At 46.3% G+C, this 16,571-nt stretch overlaps 1 protein-coding gene across 1 annotated transcript in view; it reads left to right on the top strand.

Moving 5' to 3' along the window:
• Positions 1-16,571, top strand: part of TMEM44 (transmembrane protein 44) — a 171,731-nt gene that overhangs the window by 122,363 nt on the left and 32,797 nt on the right. Inside the window, exons 8-9 of the mRNA XM_063916426.1 lie at positions 13,426-13,527; positions 14,859-15,035. Of these exons, the coding sequence (XP_063772496.1) occupies positions 13,426-13,527; positions 14,859-15,035 (279 nt within the window). The remainder of the gene's footprint in view (positions 1-13,425; positions 13,528-14,858; positions 15,036-16,571) is intronic.

Here is a 16,571-nt window from a genome sequence, read left to right as displayed (position 1 = left end):
GAGTTAATCACAGCAGCAAATTTGTTAGCAGTTGGGCAAAACCATGTGCACTGCAGGTGGGGCAGATATAACATTTGCAGAGAGAGTTAGATTTGGGTGGGTTATTTTGTTTCTGTGCAGGGTAAATATTGGCTGCTTTATTTTTACACTGCAATTTAGATTTCAGTTTGAACACACCACGCCCAAATCTAACTCTCTCTGCACATGTTATATCTGCCCCCACCCCCACCCCTGCAGTGCACATAGTTTTGCTCAACTGCTAACAAATTTGCTGCTGCGATCAACTCTGAATTACCCCCTGAGTCTGTTAACTCTGCTTGCTGTGTTACACTCCAGGCTAATCACCACCAGTGAGTTTCACCTGAGCATTCTGCATTTTGGTTTCAAAGTGCTCTGTTACCATCAGTAGCTGGGTCAGAACACACTGCATTCTTCTGCACAGATCCTGAGTTCTGGAGTGCAATTAACACCTGAAGCAAGCATATTATTCAGTGTGTATATTTTCCAGTTCTTTGTCGGTACCTGCATCCTCTCTCACAGACTCTACAATCCAGTGTCCAGAGACTGTTATATTACTCCTCAAGCGCAGCTATATTCAGCTACTATATCACTGGTTCCAGCCAGCTGTCAACAACTTATAGTGTGATTTCTGTGGTCCCTTTACTACCTGGAGAACTACAGGTCTCAGCCAGCTGACCGTAATTTCAAGAGTATATCCAGTTATCTATACCCGCCTGTCCTGAAGCTTACTGGTTCCAGTACAGCCATATCCTGGTCCATTTCAGCTCCATTGCCGGTTCTAGTCTAGTCCAGTACCCAGTCATTTCCAGTCTGATCCAGTATTCCCAGTTCAAGTTCCAGTCCGGTCCAAGTTCGGTTCCAGTCAGCCACAGATAGCAACCTAGTGGTTAGACCACACCATTAAAGGTGTATATGGGTCACTAGAGTTTTAATGTGACATCTTTAAATTAGCATTATATTGTATCAGTCTGTGAGTGCCCATTGTAGAAACACTTATTTATTTTGTTTTTTTTTCTCTTGGATACTTGCAAATTTTATTCATGGGAGTGCCTCCCTTTTATAAGAGTATTTGATATTTCGATCATATAATATAATATTGGGGAATGATGAAATAATGATTGTTACTGTCTGTGCAGACTATTATTTTTCTGCATAGTGTCATCATGCATGAGAGAAGTGGCGTCACAAGGGGGGTGCGGCCCGCACCCGGGTGTTACCCTATGAGGGGTGACACCAAAGTGCCGGCTCCTGCTCAGTGGCAGTAGCCCGGGTGCTGCACGATATCATAACGTGCTGCAACCCGGCTCCTGTCATAGTGCAGAAGCCAGCTCTGCAGATGCCCCAGTCTCCGGGGGCATTCTGTATCCCCCGGACCGCCGTTGTGCCGAAAACAGGGGTCTGTCGCTTAGCCACGCCCCCTTACACGAAGCCATGCCCTGCAGCAAAGCCACAGCCATTTTGACCCCTGTCGGGAAGCCATCCCCCCTTTTTACCCGCACCCAGTGTGTGTCAAGTAAGCAGGGCCAGATTAACAATGGGGCGGATGGAGCTACAGCTCCAGGCCTCCACATACAAATAGGCCCATCATGCTAGCCAAACAATCATAAATCATAAGTATTAAAATAGTTTTTTTAGTTTTCTCACAAAATGATGCATATTATCTATGTTTATGTATTTAGAAAGTCATTAGGGCTCATAGTGTATAGGGTGTACACACCCATATGGCTCTGGCCACACCCACACAACACTAGTCACAGCTCCTCCCCTTCTCAGTATAGGCCCTTGAAAATTTTCAGCTCCAGGCCCATGTGGCCCTTAATCCGGCCCTGCAAGTAAGTGACGCCTCTGCATGAGAGTGAGAGCTTTAAAATAAGATTTTACTCACCGGTAAATCTATTTCTCGTAGTCCGTAGTGGATGCTGGGAACTCCGTAAGGACCATGGGGAATAGACGGGCTCCGCAGGAGACTGGGCACTCTAAAAGAAAGATTAGGTACTATCTGGTGTGCACTGGCTTCTCCCTCTATGCCCCTCCTCCAGACCTCAGTTAGGATACTGTGCCCGGAAGAGCTGACACAATAAGGAAGGATTTTGAATCCCGGGTAAGACTCATACCAGCCACACCAATCACACCGTATAACTCGTGATACTATACCCAGTTAACAGTATGAAATATAACTGAGCCTCTCAACAGATGGCTCAACAATAACCCTTTAGTTAGGCAATAACTATATACAAGTATTGCAGACAATCCGCACTTGGGATGGGCGCCCAGCATCCACTACGGACTACGAGAAATAGATTTACCGGTGAGTAAAATCTTATTTTCTCTGACGTCCTAGTGGATGCTGGGAACTCCGTAAGGACCATGGGGATTATACCAAAGCTCCCAAACGGGCGGGAGAGTGCGGATGACTCTGCAGCACCGAATGAGAGAACTCAAGGTCCTCCTCAGCCAGGGTATCAAATTTGTAGAATTTAGCAAACGTGTTTGCCCCTGACCAAGTTGCAGCTCGGCAAAGTTGTAAAGCCGAGACCCCTCGGGCAGCCGCCCAAGATGAGCCCACTTTCCTCGTGGAATGGGCTGTTACTGATTTAGGATGCGGCAATCCAGCCGCAGAATGCTCCAGCTGAATTGTGTTACAAATTCAGCGAGCAATAGTCTGCTTAGAAGCAGGAGCACCTATTTTGTTGGGTGCCTACAGGATAAAAAACGAGTCAGTTTTCCTGACTCCAGCCATCCTGGAAATATACATTTTTAAGGCCCTGACTACGTCCAGTAACTTGGAATCTTCCAAGTCCCTAGTAGCCGCAGGCACTACAATAGGTTGGTTCAAGTGAAAAGCTGATACCACCTTAGGGAGAAACTGGGGACGAGTCCTCAATTCTGCCCTATCCATATGGAAAATCAGATAAGGGCTTTTACATGACAAAGCCGCCAATTCTGACACACGCCTGGCCGAAGCCAAGGCCAATAACATGACCACTTTCCACGTGAGATATTTCAAATCCACAGTTTTAAGTGGCTCAAACCAATGTGATTTTAAGAAACTCAACACCACGTTGAGATCCCAAGGTGCCACAGAAGGCACAAAAAAGGGGCTGAATATGTAGCACTCCCTTTACAAATGTCTGAACTCCAGGCAGTGAAGCCAGTTCTTTCTGGAAGAAAATCGACAGAGCCGAAATCTGGACCTTAATGGAACCCAAATTTAGGCCCATAGTCACTCCTGACTGTAGGAAGTGCAGAAAACGACCCAGCTGAAATTCCTCTGTTGGGGCCTTCCTGGCCTCACACCACGCAACATATTTTCGCCAAATACGGTGATAATGGTTTGCGGTTACTTCTTTCCTGGCTTTTATCAGCGTAGGAATGACTTCCTCCGGAATGCCCTTTTGCTTTAGGATCCGGAATTCAACCGCCATGCCGTCCAACGCAGCCGCGGTAAGTCTTGGAACAGACAGGGCCCCTGCTGTAGCAGATCCTGTCTGAGCGGTAGAGGCCATGGGTCCTCTGATATTATTTCTTGAAGTTCTGGGTACCAAGCTCTTCTTGGCCCATCCGGAACCACGAGTATCGTTCTTACTCCTCGTTTTCTTATTATTCTCAGTACCTTTGGTATGAGAGGCAGAGGAGGGAATACATAAACCGACTGGTACACCCACTGTGTCACTAGAGCGTCCACAGCTATTGCCTGAGGGTCCCTTGACCTGGCGCAATATCTAGTTTTTTGTTTAGGCGGGACGCCATCATGTCCACCTGTGGCCTTTCCCAACGGTTTACCAACAGTTGGAAGACTTCTGGATGAAGTCCCCACTCTCCCGGGTGTCGGTCGTGTCTGCTGAGGAAGTCTGCTTCCCAGTTGTCCACTCCCGGAATGAACACTGCTGACAGTGCTAAGACGTGATTTTCCGCCCATCGGAGAATCCTTGTGGCTTCTGCCATCGCCATCCTGCTTCTTGTGCCGCCCTGTCGGTTTACATGGGTGACTGCCGTGATGTTGTCTGATTGGATCAGTACCGGCTGGTTTTGAAGCAGAGGCCTTGCCAGACTTAGGGCATTGTAAATGGCCCTCAGTTCCAGAATATTTATGTGTAGGGACGACTCCTGACTTGACCAAAGTCCTTGGAAATTTCTTCCCTGTGTGACTGCCCCCCAGCCTCGAAGGCTGGCATCCGTGGTTACCAGGACCCAGTCCTGTATGCCGAATCTGCGGCCCTCTTGAAGATGAGCACTCTGCAGCCACCACAGTAGAGATACCCTGGTCCTTGGAGACAGGGTTATCAGCCGATGCATCTGAAGATGCGATTCCGACCACTTGTCCAAGAGGTCCCACTGAAAGGTTCTTGCATGGAACCTGCCGAATGGAATTTTGCTTCGTAAGAAGCTACCATTTTTCCCAGGACTCGTGTGCAGTGATGCACCGATACCTGTTTTGGTTTCAGGAGGTCTCTGACTAGAGATGACAGCTCCTTGGCTTTCTCCTGCGGGAGAAACACTTTTTTCTGTTCTGTGTCCAGAAACATCCCCAGGAACAGCAGGCGTGTGGTAGGAACCAGCTGTGACTTTGGAATGTATAGAATCCATCCGTGCTGTTGTAGCACTTCCCGAGATAGTGCTACTCCGACCAACAACTGCTCCATGGACCTCGCCTTTATAAGGAGATCGTCCAAGTACGGGATAATTAAAAACTCCCTTTTTTCGAAGGAGTATCATCATTTCTGCCATTACCTTGGTAAAGACCCTCGGTGCCGTGGACAGTCCAAACGGCAGTGTTTGGAATTGGTAATGGCAATCCTGTACCACAAATCTGAGGTACTCCTGGTGAGGATGGTAAATGGGGACATGTAGGTAAGCATCCTTGATGTCCAGGGATACCATGTAATCCCCCTCCTCCAGGCTTGCAATAACCGCCCTGAGCGATTCCATCTTGAACTTGAATTTTTTTATGTATGTGTTCAAGGACTTCAAATTTAAAATGGGTCTCACCGAACCGTCCGGTTTCGGTACCACAAACAGTGTGGAATAGTAACCCCGTCCTTGTTGAAGTAGGGGCACCTTGACTATCACCTGCTGGGAATACAGCTTGTGAATTGCCTCTAGCACAGCCTCCCTGCCTGAGGGAGTTGTCGGCAAGGCAGATTTGAGGAAAACGGCGGGGGGGAGACGCCTCGAATTCCAGCCTGTACCCCTGAGATACTACTTGAAGGATCCAGGGATCCACCTGTGAGCGAGCCCACTGATCGCTGAAATTTTTGAGGCGGCCCCCCACTGTACCTGGCTACGCCTGTGGAGCCCCCGCGTCATGCGGTGGACTCAGAGGAAGCGGGGGAAGAATTTTGATTCTGGGAACTGGCTGACTGGTGCAGCTTTTTCCCTCTTCCCTCTTCCCTCGTCTCTGTGCAGAAAGGAAGCGCCTTTGACCCGCTTGCTTTTCTGAAGCCGAAAGGACTGTACCTGATAATACAGTGCTTTCTTAGGCTGTGAGGAAACCTGAGGTAAAAAAATTTCTTCCCAGCTGTTGCTGTGGATACGAGGTCCCAGAGACCATCCCCAAACAATTCCTCACCCTTATAAGGCTCTATGTGCCTTTTAAAGTCAGCATCACCTGTCCAGTGTCGGAATGGACATTGCATTAATTCTGGATGCCAGCCGGCAAAATATCCCTCTGTGCATCCCTCATATATAAGACGACTTATGTTCGCAAAATAGTATCCCTGTTTGACAGGGTTACAGACCACGCTGCAGCAGCACTATCTGCAGGTCTCAGTCTAGTACAGGGGTGGGCAATTATTTCAGCTGGGGGGCCGCTTAACACTTCCAGCGAATATTCGAGGGCCACACACAAAATACTCAAAAAGAGATCCCTTTTTACACATTACGGCAGACAGCGTGCCCTTTTTGCACATTATGGCAGACAGTGTCCCCCTTTTTACACATTACGACAGACAGCGTCCCCTTTTTACAGATTACGACAGACAGCACCCCCATTTTTATAATTACGGCAGACAGCGCCCCCGCTTTTATACATTACGGCAGACAGCGCCCCCGCTTTTATACATTACGGCAGACAGCGCCCCCGCTTTTATACATTACGGCAGACAGCGTCCCCGTTTTTATACATTACGGCAGACAGTGCCCCCGTTTTTACACATTACGGCAGACAGCACCCCCGTTTTTACACATTACGGCAGCAAGCGCCCCCGTTTTTACACATTACGGCAGACAGCATCCCCTTTTTACACATTACGGCAGACATCGCCCCCGTTTTTATACATTACGGCAGACAGTGCCCCCGTTTTTACACATTACGGCAGACAGCACCCCCCGTTTTTACACATAACGGCAGACAGCACCCCCGTTTTTATAATTACGGCAGACAGCGCCCCCGTTTTTATACATTACGGCAGACAGCGCCCCCGTTTTTACACATTACGGCAGACAGCGCCCCCGTTTTTACACATTACGGCAGACAGGGCCCCCGTTTTTACACATTACGGCAGACAGTCCCTACCCCCCTTTCCTCACCCTCCCCTAAACCTATATAGCAGTCCTTACCCTCCCCCCCCCCCACTCCCCTTCCCATAACTTATAGGGCAGCTTTAGCTTTATCCAGGGGGTTTACCTATTTGTCAGTGACGATCCCCACTGTCAGTGATGATCCGCGCTGCTGCTGCTGCTGCTGCTGATGCTGCTTCTCCCCGCTGGCCGCCGTTTCTTCTCCCCACTGGCCTCCGCTTGTGCTCCCCACTGGCCGCTTCGTTCTGCTCCGAGTCCCACTCTGCAGTGCCCGCCCAGCGCCGCCCCCCGTGACGCCCCCCGTGACGCCCCCCGTGACGCCCAGCGCATGAGATAGAGGAAATCCCGGTCAGCTGACCATGTGACGTGACCGGGATTTCCTCAGCGGCGCCGCGTCTGCGAGCAGTGCAATGACAAGCGGCCTGTCGGGCCTCTTGTCATTGCACTCTGGTGGGGCACAGCGGGCCAGGCAGGATCGGTCCGCGGGCCGCATGTTGCCCACCCCTAGTCTAGTACCTGAGTGTGTAAATACAGACTTCAGGATAGCCTCCTGCTTTTTATCAGCAGGTACCTTCAAAGTGGCCGTATCCTAAGACGGCAGTGCCACCTTTTTTGACAAACGTGTGAGCGCCTTATCCACCCTAGGGGATATCTCCCAGCGTAACTTATTCTCTGGCGGGAAAAGGTACGCCATCAGTAACTTTTTAGAAATTACCAGTTACTTATCGGGGGAACCCACGCTTTTTCACACTTCATTCACTCATTTGATGGGGGAACAAAACACTGCCTGCTTTTTCTCCCCAAACATAAAAACCCTTTTTTAGTGGTACTTGGGTTAATGTCAGAAATGTGTAACACATTTTTTATTGCCGGGATCATGTAACGGATGTTCCTAGTGGATTGTGTATATGTCTCAACCTCGTCGACACTGGAGTCAGATTCCGTGTCGACATCTGTGTCTGCCATCTGAGGGAGCGGGCGTTTTTGAGCCCCTGATGGCCTTTGAGACGCCTGGGCAGGCGCGGGCTGAGAAGCCGGCTGTCCCATAGCTGTTACGTCATCCAGCCTTTTATGTAAGGAGTTGACACTGTCGGTTAATACCTTCCACCTATCCATCCACTCTGGTGTCGGCCCACAGGGGGCGACATCCCATTTATCGGCATCTGCTCCGCCTCCACATAAGCCTCCTCATCAAACATGTCGACACAGCCGTACCGACACACCGCACACACACAGGGAATGCTCTGACTGAGGACAGGACCCCACACAGCCCTTTGGGGAGACAGAGAGAGAGTATGCCAGCACACACCAGAGCGCTATATAATGTAGGGATAAACACTATCACTGAGTGAATTTTCCCCAATAGCTGCTTGCATAAACAATATTGCGCCTACATTTAGTGCCCCCCCTCTCTTTTTAACCCTTTGAGCCTGAAAACTACAGGGGAGAGCCTGGGGAGCTGTCTTCCAGCTACACTGTGAAGAGAAAATGGCGCCAGTGTGCCGAGGGAGATAGCCCCGCCCCTTTTTCGCGGACTTTCTCCCGCTTTTTTATGGATTCTGGCAGGGGTAATTATCACATATATAGCCTCTGGGGCTATATATTGTGATTATTTTGCCAGCCAAGGTGTTTTTATTGCTGCTCAGGGCGCCCCCCCCCCCAGCGCCCTGCACCCTCAGTGACCGGAGTGTGAAGTGTGTATGAGGAGCAATGGCGCACAGCTGCAGTGCTGTGCGCTACCTTGGTGAAGACTGAAGTCTTCTGCCGCCGATTTTCCGGACCATCTTCATGCTTCTGGCTCTGTAAGGGGGGCGGCGGCGCGGCTCCGGGAACGAACACCAAGGACGGGTCCTGTGGTCGATCCCTCTGGAGCTAATGGTGTCCAGTAGCCTAAGAAGCCCAAGCTAGCTGCAAGCAGGTAGGTTCGCTTCTTCTCCCCTTAGTCCCTCGTTGCAGTGAGCCTGTTGCCAGCAGGTCTCACTGTAAAATAAAAAACCTAACATATACTTTCTTTCTAGGAGCTCAGGAGAGCCCCTAGTGTGCATCCAGCTCGGCCGGGCACAGAAATCTAACTGAGGTCTGGAGGAGGGGCATAGAGGGAGGAGCCAGTGCACACCAGATAGTACCTAATCTTTCTTTTAGAGTGCCCAGTCTCCTGCGGAGCCCGTCTATTCCCCATGGTCCTTACGGAGTTCCCAGCATCCACTAGGACGTCAGAGAAATATATATTGTAAATACCTGTATTACAGGGGTAGTTAAATGAATTCCATCATAAAAGGATCATCCATGCAATACAGAAAGCTGCTTAGTGACTGCCATACAATGCCGAGAGCATCTGACCCCTGTGAAATCCAGAGACAATCTTAGTGACTGCTATACAACACTGCATACAACGAATTGCTACATGATACAAAGAGCATTCTTGTGACTGCCATACTTCACAGAAACTATTTTTGTGACCATCATACAATACAGAGAGCAGACCCATGCTATACAATACAGTGAGCACTGTTATGACTGCTGTACTATATAAATTGCATTCTAATGACTGCAGTACAATACAGAGAGAATCTTAGTGACTGCTATACAATACAAAGGCTGTCATACACCTCCCAGCCTAGCTCCACATTGATTATTGAAACTTTTCAAATAAAGACATAAAAAGAACCACTGGCCTAGTAAGGCATGTGCACAATTTACTCCAGCATATATGTAACCCACCGCTCAATTCCTGGGATATGTGGGCTACCAAATGACCTAAGGTGCCTCTACCCAAGTATATTAAAACAGATAAGCAAAATGCAGATACGAACGCAGGCGTGTCCAGGCGGATGTCTGACGTCCATTCCGGGACCTTCATCGCTGGATCCATCGCACAGGGTAAGTAACTGCAGGACTAGTCTTGTACAAGCGATCGCAGCCCTGCTATGCTAAAATACACTCCCCCATAGGCGGCGTCTAGTTGATCACACGAGCAGCAAAAAGTTGCTAGGTGCGATCAACTCGGAATGACCCCCTTTATGTGATATAATTCACCACTTACTCTTTGAATGCTGCTCAGCAGAAGGTAGTTTTATTGTCAGGACAAGATATGGATCCTCTTCTTCCTCATACCATCAATAATGACTTGCATTTATTTAACTTGATACAATGTGAATTTTAACATTTCACAATCAAGTATTTGCTCGCAGTGTCTGGGAATATGGAGACTACCACTGCAATGTTATCTCCAATGCATTACCTCATATGTTACAAAGATATGCAGCAGGTTAGACGCATCGGAAGTTGTAAAACAAATGATTGATGACCTAGGTAGACTTGAGAAATTGTCAAGAATGTGGCAACTACAGTTTAATGCTAAAAAATGCAAAATCATGCACTTTGCACCTGGGTCTTAAAAACCCAAAGGATAAATATAGTATCAAGGGTACTATAATGGAAACTACTTAAGAGGAAAGGGATTTAGGAGTCACTATTTTAAGTGACTTAAAGGCAGGAAAGCAATGCAACAAAGCAATGAGAAAGGCAAGTCAGATGCTTGGTTGCATAGGGAGAGGAATCACTAGCGGGGAAAAAAGAAGTAATAATGCCACTGTATAGGTCATTGGTACGGCCTCATCTGGGAAACTGTGGCCCTCATTCCGAGTTGTTCGCTCGGTATTTTTCATCGCATCGCAGTGAAAATCCGCTTAGTACGCATGCGCAATATTCGCACTGCGACTGCGCCAAGTAACTTTACTATGAAGAAAGTATTTTTACTCACGGCTTTTTCTTCGCTCCGGCGATCGTAATGTGATTGACAGGAAATGGGTGTTACTGGGCGGAAACACGGCGTTTCAGGGGCGTGTGGATGAAAACGCTACCGTTTCCGGAAAAAACGCAGGAGTGGCCGGAGAAACGGTGGGAGTGCCTGGGCGAACGCTGGGTGTGTTTGTGACGTCAACCAGGAACGACAAGCACTGAACTGATCGCACAGGCAGAGTAAGTCTGGAGCTACTCTGAAACTGCTAACTCGTTTGTAATCGCAATATTGCGCCTACGTCGGTCGCAATTTTAAGAAGCTAAGATTCACTCCCAGTAGGCGGCGGCTTAGCGTGTGTAACTCTGCTAAATTCGCCTTGCGAGCGAACAACTCGGAATGAGGGCCTGTGTTCAGTCATGGAGACCATATCACTAGAAGGATATAAATACATTAGAGAGTGTACAAAAAAAGGCAACTAAAATGGTGCATGGCCTACATCACAAAACTTACATGGAAAGACTAAAAGATCTTAACATGTATAGTTTGGAGCAGAGAAGGGAAAGGGACATGATAGAAACTTTCAAATATAGCAAGTGTTTTAACCAGGTACAGGAGGGAAACATTCTTCAAAGGAAGAGTAGTATTAGAACTTGAGGACATACACTGAGACTGGAGGGAAGTAGTATTGGGAAATTTAAGATAAAATGACTTCACAGAAAGGGTAGTGGATAAGTGGAATATAGCCTCCCATCAGAGGTGGTAGAGGCTAAGACAGTATAGCAATTTAAACATGCTTTGGATAGGCATATCAATATCCTTACAAAGAACTATGGTTCAAAAAGGGTTGAGATTGCTATAGAATAAAAAAGGAGCAGACTAGATGGTCCAAGTGGTTCTTCTCTACTATCAAATTCTTTTTTCTATATGTTACCCATTTACCACCGAAAACATTCACATATTGGGCCTAATTCTGAGTTGATCGTAGCAGCAATTTTGTTAGCAGTTGGGCAAAACCATGTGCACTGCAGGGGGGACAGATATAACATGTGCAGAGAGAGTTAGATTTGGGTGGGGTGTGTTCAAGCTGAAATCTAAATTGCAGTGTAAAAATACAGCAGCCAGTATTTACCCTGCACAGAAATGAAATAACCCACCCAAATCTAACTCTGTCTGCACATGTTATATCTGCCCCCCTGCAGTGCACATGGTTTTGCCCAATTGCTAACAAACTTACTGCTGCGATCAACTCAGAATTACCCCCATAATCTCCATATGCCCAGTTAACTGTGCTATGAATATCTGTGGGTTCACTCTAAAATATACAAGAACAAGTAATGTCCGGAACATGGTAACAGATCAACAATGTGGTCACTTGAATTTTAAATATGTATGTATGTATGTGTACATTTTCAATATTTTATATATGCCTACTGTATGTAACTCTTTAAGCTGTAGCTACGTAATAAGGCGCTCCCCTGGCCATATAATGTAACTGGTTTAGCTTGAATTTAGTTATGAGGAAAAGGTGACTATCCTTTGCATCCAAGGGAAGAATATTCCTCTAGCTTAATGAACATACAGTTTCAGTCACCCCAGAGAAGTACTTGAGTAAAGTACAGTGTGTCTATAAATTATGCTGAATAGTATCTGTCCTGCTGGAAGCAATTGATGCTATGTCTCCCGTTTCTCCAGGTATGTAATGATCTTCTCCCTTTTTCACTAGAGTATTTAACCTACAACAGAAGAACAGTAGGTATCAGGTTTGGCCACTAGATGGGAGTATGACAATATATTACAGTGAAGGCCCAACGTATTGTACTGCAATATATGAGTACTGCAATATGAGTATCTGATGCTGTCACTTGAACTGATTGTGATTGTAACAGTATAATTAACAAGCTTTATAAATGTAATAAGCGTTTGTGAATGGCAATCTTCAGTACTATGCACTAAGGCTTTGGAAGTTATTATAAAAGTTCTGCCAGTGATGTGGGTGTTGTGGCTCATGCAATTCTTACCACCTTCAAGTAGGCTGGCTGACCGAGCGTTTCCTCTCATCCACTGGCTGCTGCTAACCAGACTGCTACCCCAACTGCTTAGATAGGCTCCGGCATTGGTGGACAGTGGGGAGCCCAGCCCCTGGGCTACACCAGATCTGCCTGTACCGCTGCCACTAGATCACTCAATCCCCAGCTAGCACCACCACCTCCAGTCCTGATCTGTAAGGAGGCTGCTTGTGGCTGCTCCCACACACGACCGGTACAGCTGGCCTAGAGCCATCACTGGCCGCACTCTCCCTAGTGCCAGCCGCCAGTTTGCTGCTCTGCCTCTGAGTGCAGATTTATGGCAGTGGGCCAGGAGCTAGGAGAGGGGAGCACTTGAGAGGGAAATCGGTCTGATAGCAGTGCTGCGGTCTCCCTTTTATACCCCAACGGACCTATCATAGAGTAGGGATGGCCATCGGTGTGTTTGCCATCCATGGTTACTATTGATGTCGATATGACTAGTAAACATTAATGGCTGCCAACTATGCAGTGGATCACTATTTGTATCCGCAAACAATAATTTAATCTGTGGTAAATTTTGGTACATAACCACAAATTTTTAGCTGCATATGAGCGAAAAAATTGGTGATTGAGGAGGGGGGTGGCTACTTCTGTATTAGCCTAGGGCGGCTAGAATCCTTAATCAGGACCTACATATGTTTTAAAATGTCCTCAGATGCTTCCACATCCATAGGGGGGTATCCAATTAGCCCTGATGCCATTTCGACCGATAAATACGGCTGGTTATCACGATTAATGATTGATGGTCATTACTGCGGTATCCAATTAGAGGCCATTTTTATCAGCTGAAATTGGACCCGTATTCGTGCGATAACACATTGGAACAGAGAGTAAACCGATCCCATGTGTTATTGTGGCTCCGGCAGGACACATCGTGGATTACCCCTAATAAGTGCTGGCATCTGGGTGAGGAGCATGCCACATTGGGGCTAATTGGATAGCACACGTTCATTGACTGTGGGCAATTGGGTATCCCCCATAGGCCTGTTACTGTTATCTCTTTTGGTGTATCCCTTATATATAACATTAAGTGAAACTGATTTGTTGGATTATTTTAATCAAAGAGTTTCTTTGCAGAACTTCAGTTGGGCTCCACTAAATATGGTTCCTAACAGGTGTCTGAGCAATAAGGTCTCCCTGGGACGCTACGTCAGGCTCAGCATTGAGCAGGTGCAAGAGGTAATGTACAATAATCTTGTGTCCTTCTTTTGAGCTACACCACAGCCTAATTTTAGGTAGAGGTCTTTTTGAGAGATTGAATAAAATGTATTGAATATAAAATCAGGTGATTACCTTTCTAATGCAGATTATATTGAAAATGTGTATCATGTCTTATTGCTATTCATTTCGTGGTAAAGAGAGGAACACACTCATAATGTGTATGAGTGTGTATTTTCACAGATCAGTCTATGATCTGGTTACATTGAGCTGGCTGATTTGTAGTGTTCCCATTTGTCAAGGATGTTTGCAGAAAATTATTGAATATTGAATTTACAATGTTTATTACAATACATCTAATAGAACCAAAGATCTGCAAGCAAATTATCAGGATAAGTGGCTATAGGTTCTTATAATGGTTCCACCTGAAAGGACATAGGGCAGTGGTTCTCGAACTGTGCCCCGTGGCACCCTGGGGTGCATTGATACACTTGCAGGGGTGCCTTGGATTGGAGGTCCAGGACCAATTCAAATGATTTTTGGTCAGTGTAATAGGCAAAACCGGTGCTGTTGGCTGCTAATTATAAAATACATGGACAAATAGAAGCAAATCTAGTCCCTCACCAGACAATTGAACCTAAGGATGACATAGACACACAATTTACTTTATTTAATAGTTCTTTCTAAATTTCTCAATAAGAAACGTTTGGCCTAGGGGTGCCGTGAAAAAAAATAATCTGGTACTCTAGAGCACTGTGATTCAAAAAAGTTTGGGAACCAGTGACAGGGTGTCAATTTTGTGAGCTGAGTTATATGGGTACTTTTTCACTTCACTTTTCACTATGGGTACAGTTTTCACTTCAAATTTGTGAGAGCCCTACATTCAACCCACATTTCAAAAACATGGTTGTCTCTTGTCCTTTTATCATAGTTTCATAAAATGTAAGCAAAAGCATGGTGTGTATAGAATATGCAGGTATACAGTGGACCATGTGCAAGAGGGTTTTTTAAAAAATGTCCAGAGACCAAGAATCACTCTACTGCTGCAGTAACTTACTTCGCTTGCAGGCTGATGAAATGAAACTCAGGCAATGCATGCATGTCCTGTAAATAGTTGAGTAAGTAAGGGCTTAAATGATCAAATGTTTTTGGAATCTTTGGTTAAATTATCTGGTTAACCTTAAGGGAAAGGCCAGTGCTGAGGTGCCTAAAATGCAAATCCTAACCAGGGCCATCTGCAGTCTATGACTGCCACTGACTGTAATGCAGTATGATGTAGCCCATTTGTAGACATGTATGGCTTTAATGATTCTTTTCCAAACCCTGCATGATCAGCTTTCTCCAATATTTAGGATGGGATTGGAGAAGTGAGGTTACCTGGGGATGGACAGACTAATCCTGGGACCACTTATAATAAGGAGCCACTCTATTACCTTGACCTGCCTGTGTATCCTCCTACTCGTGTCACACACTCTACAACTTCACCTTCCAGTTCATCGGATATATCTTCTAATGCTACTGACTTGGAGGTATGCGATCTCTTCTCTTGGTACATTAAGTTGCTACCACCAAATAACATTGCTATGTGGTTTTTTTTTTGTAAAATGACTGTCCACTTAAAATAAAGAGAACAATAATGGATATGAAGGCCATGTATCCCATTTACAGTTCATAATTAACATATATATGGTTTTGTATGTATATTCAACTGCACAAGTGTCTGATTTCAAGTCTGGTCTGTACAAATGAACAGTGGACATAATTGATATACAGAAGGTGTGTGTATCGATAGGAGTACGATAATACAGAAGTTCTCTCTACAATCATACTTTGGTGACACATTCATGTTGCAAGATTCATGATAGACAATATACATGGTGTAATCTCTCCATTTTTTTATGACATGTCTTATATCACTTGGACTCCCGCAACTTTATGGTATCCGGATGATAGGTTGACAGTCAATAGGTCGACATGCATATGGTCAAAAGCTTGACATGACAATGGTAGACACAGTATATGGTTGACATGAGGTTTCTTCCATTCATTCTTTCATACTATGCCATCTATGTGGACTATAATTGGGAACAGTAACCATGTACGAAGCATGGCAAGAGAACGCATAATTGGGGTTCCACATGCTGCAAGGTAAAATTTGACACCAAGAAACATAAAACTCTCATGTCAACACTGTGCAGGTAGACCCTTTGGTGTCGACCTTTTGGCTTTCGACCTATTATACTATAACCTAACTTTACATGGTGTCATTAAGTTTGTTCTCTGAATGGTATAAAGAAAAGACCTACAGCTGTACAATGGTGTAGCAGGGACTCCAATAACACCTAGGCTAACTCATGATGATGTTACTGAGTGACACCGTAACTGGGGGTTCCCTTATAAAACAGAATATCGGGACATCCATGTGACAGAAGTGTCTATTCAATCATTTAAGGTCTCCATAGTCTTTTGTTTTGGTGGAAAAGCAAATGAAACATTGCATTGGCCCTATTAGTACTATTCTGTTAATGTAAGTACATCTTAAATTAAATTTTGGGAAACTTATAATTTGTTATGGATTAGCAATGGCAAAACCCAAGACTGTGGGGGTCATTCTGACCTAATCGCTTGCAGGCTACTTTTAGCACTGCTGCGATCAGGTAGTCGCCGCCTACAGGGGAGGGGGGAATCGCTGTGCAGGGCTGCGCTCGCTTTTGCAGAGTGCTGCACAAATAAAAGTTTGTGCAGTTTCTGCACAGCCCAGGACTTACTCACCCGCTATGATCATACTGGACGGAGCTGACGTCAGGACCCCTCCCTGGAAACGGCCAGGCACGCCTACGTTCGGACGGACACTCCCTGAAAACAGTCAGTTGACGCCTCCGGCCGGCCTCTTTCTGTCAGTTTTCTTGCGGTCGGGGGTGTGATCGCTTTCTTCATTCTGTCGCTAGGGAACGATGCGCCTGTGCATTGTGACCCATGCGCAGGCGCACTACAGACCTGATCGCACCACTGCGAAAAATGGCAGCGTGCGATCAGGTCGGAATGACTCCCTGTGTTGGGAAAAC

Source organism: Pseudophryne corroboree, chromosome 4 (assembly GCF_028390025.1).
Source record: "Pseudophryne corroboree isolate aPseCor3 chromosome 4, aPseCor3.hap2, whole genome shotgun sequence".
NCBI lineage: Eukaryota > Metazoa > Chordata > Amphibia > Anura > Myobatrachidae > Pseudophryne > Pseudophryne corroboree.
This window is presented reverse-complemented; position numbering and strand designations above follow the sequence as displayed.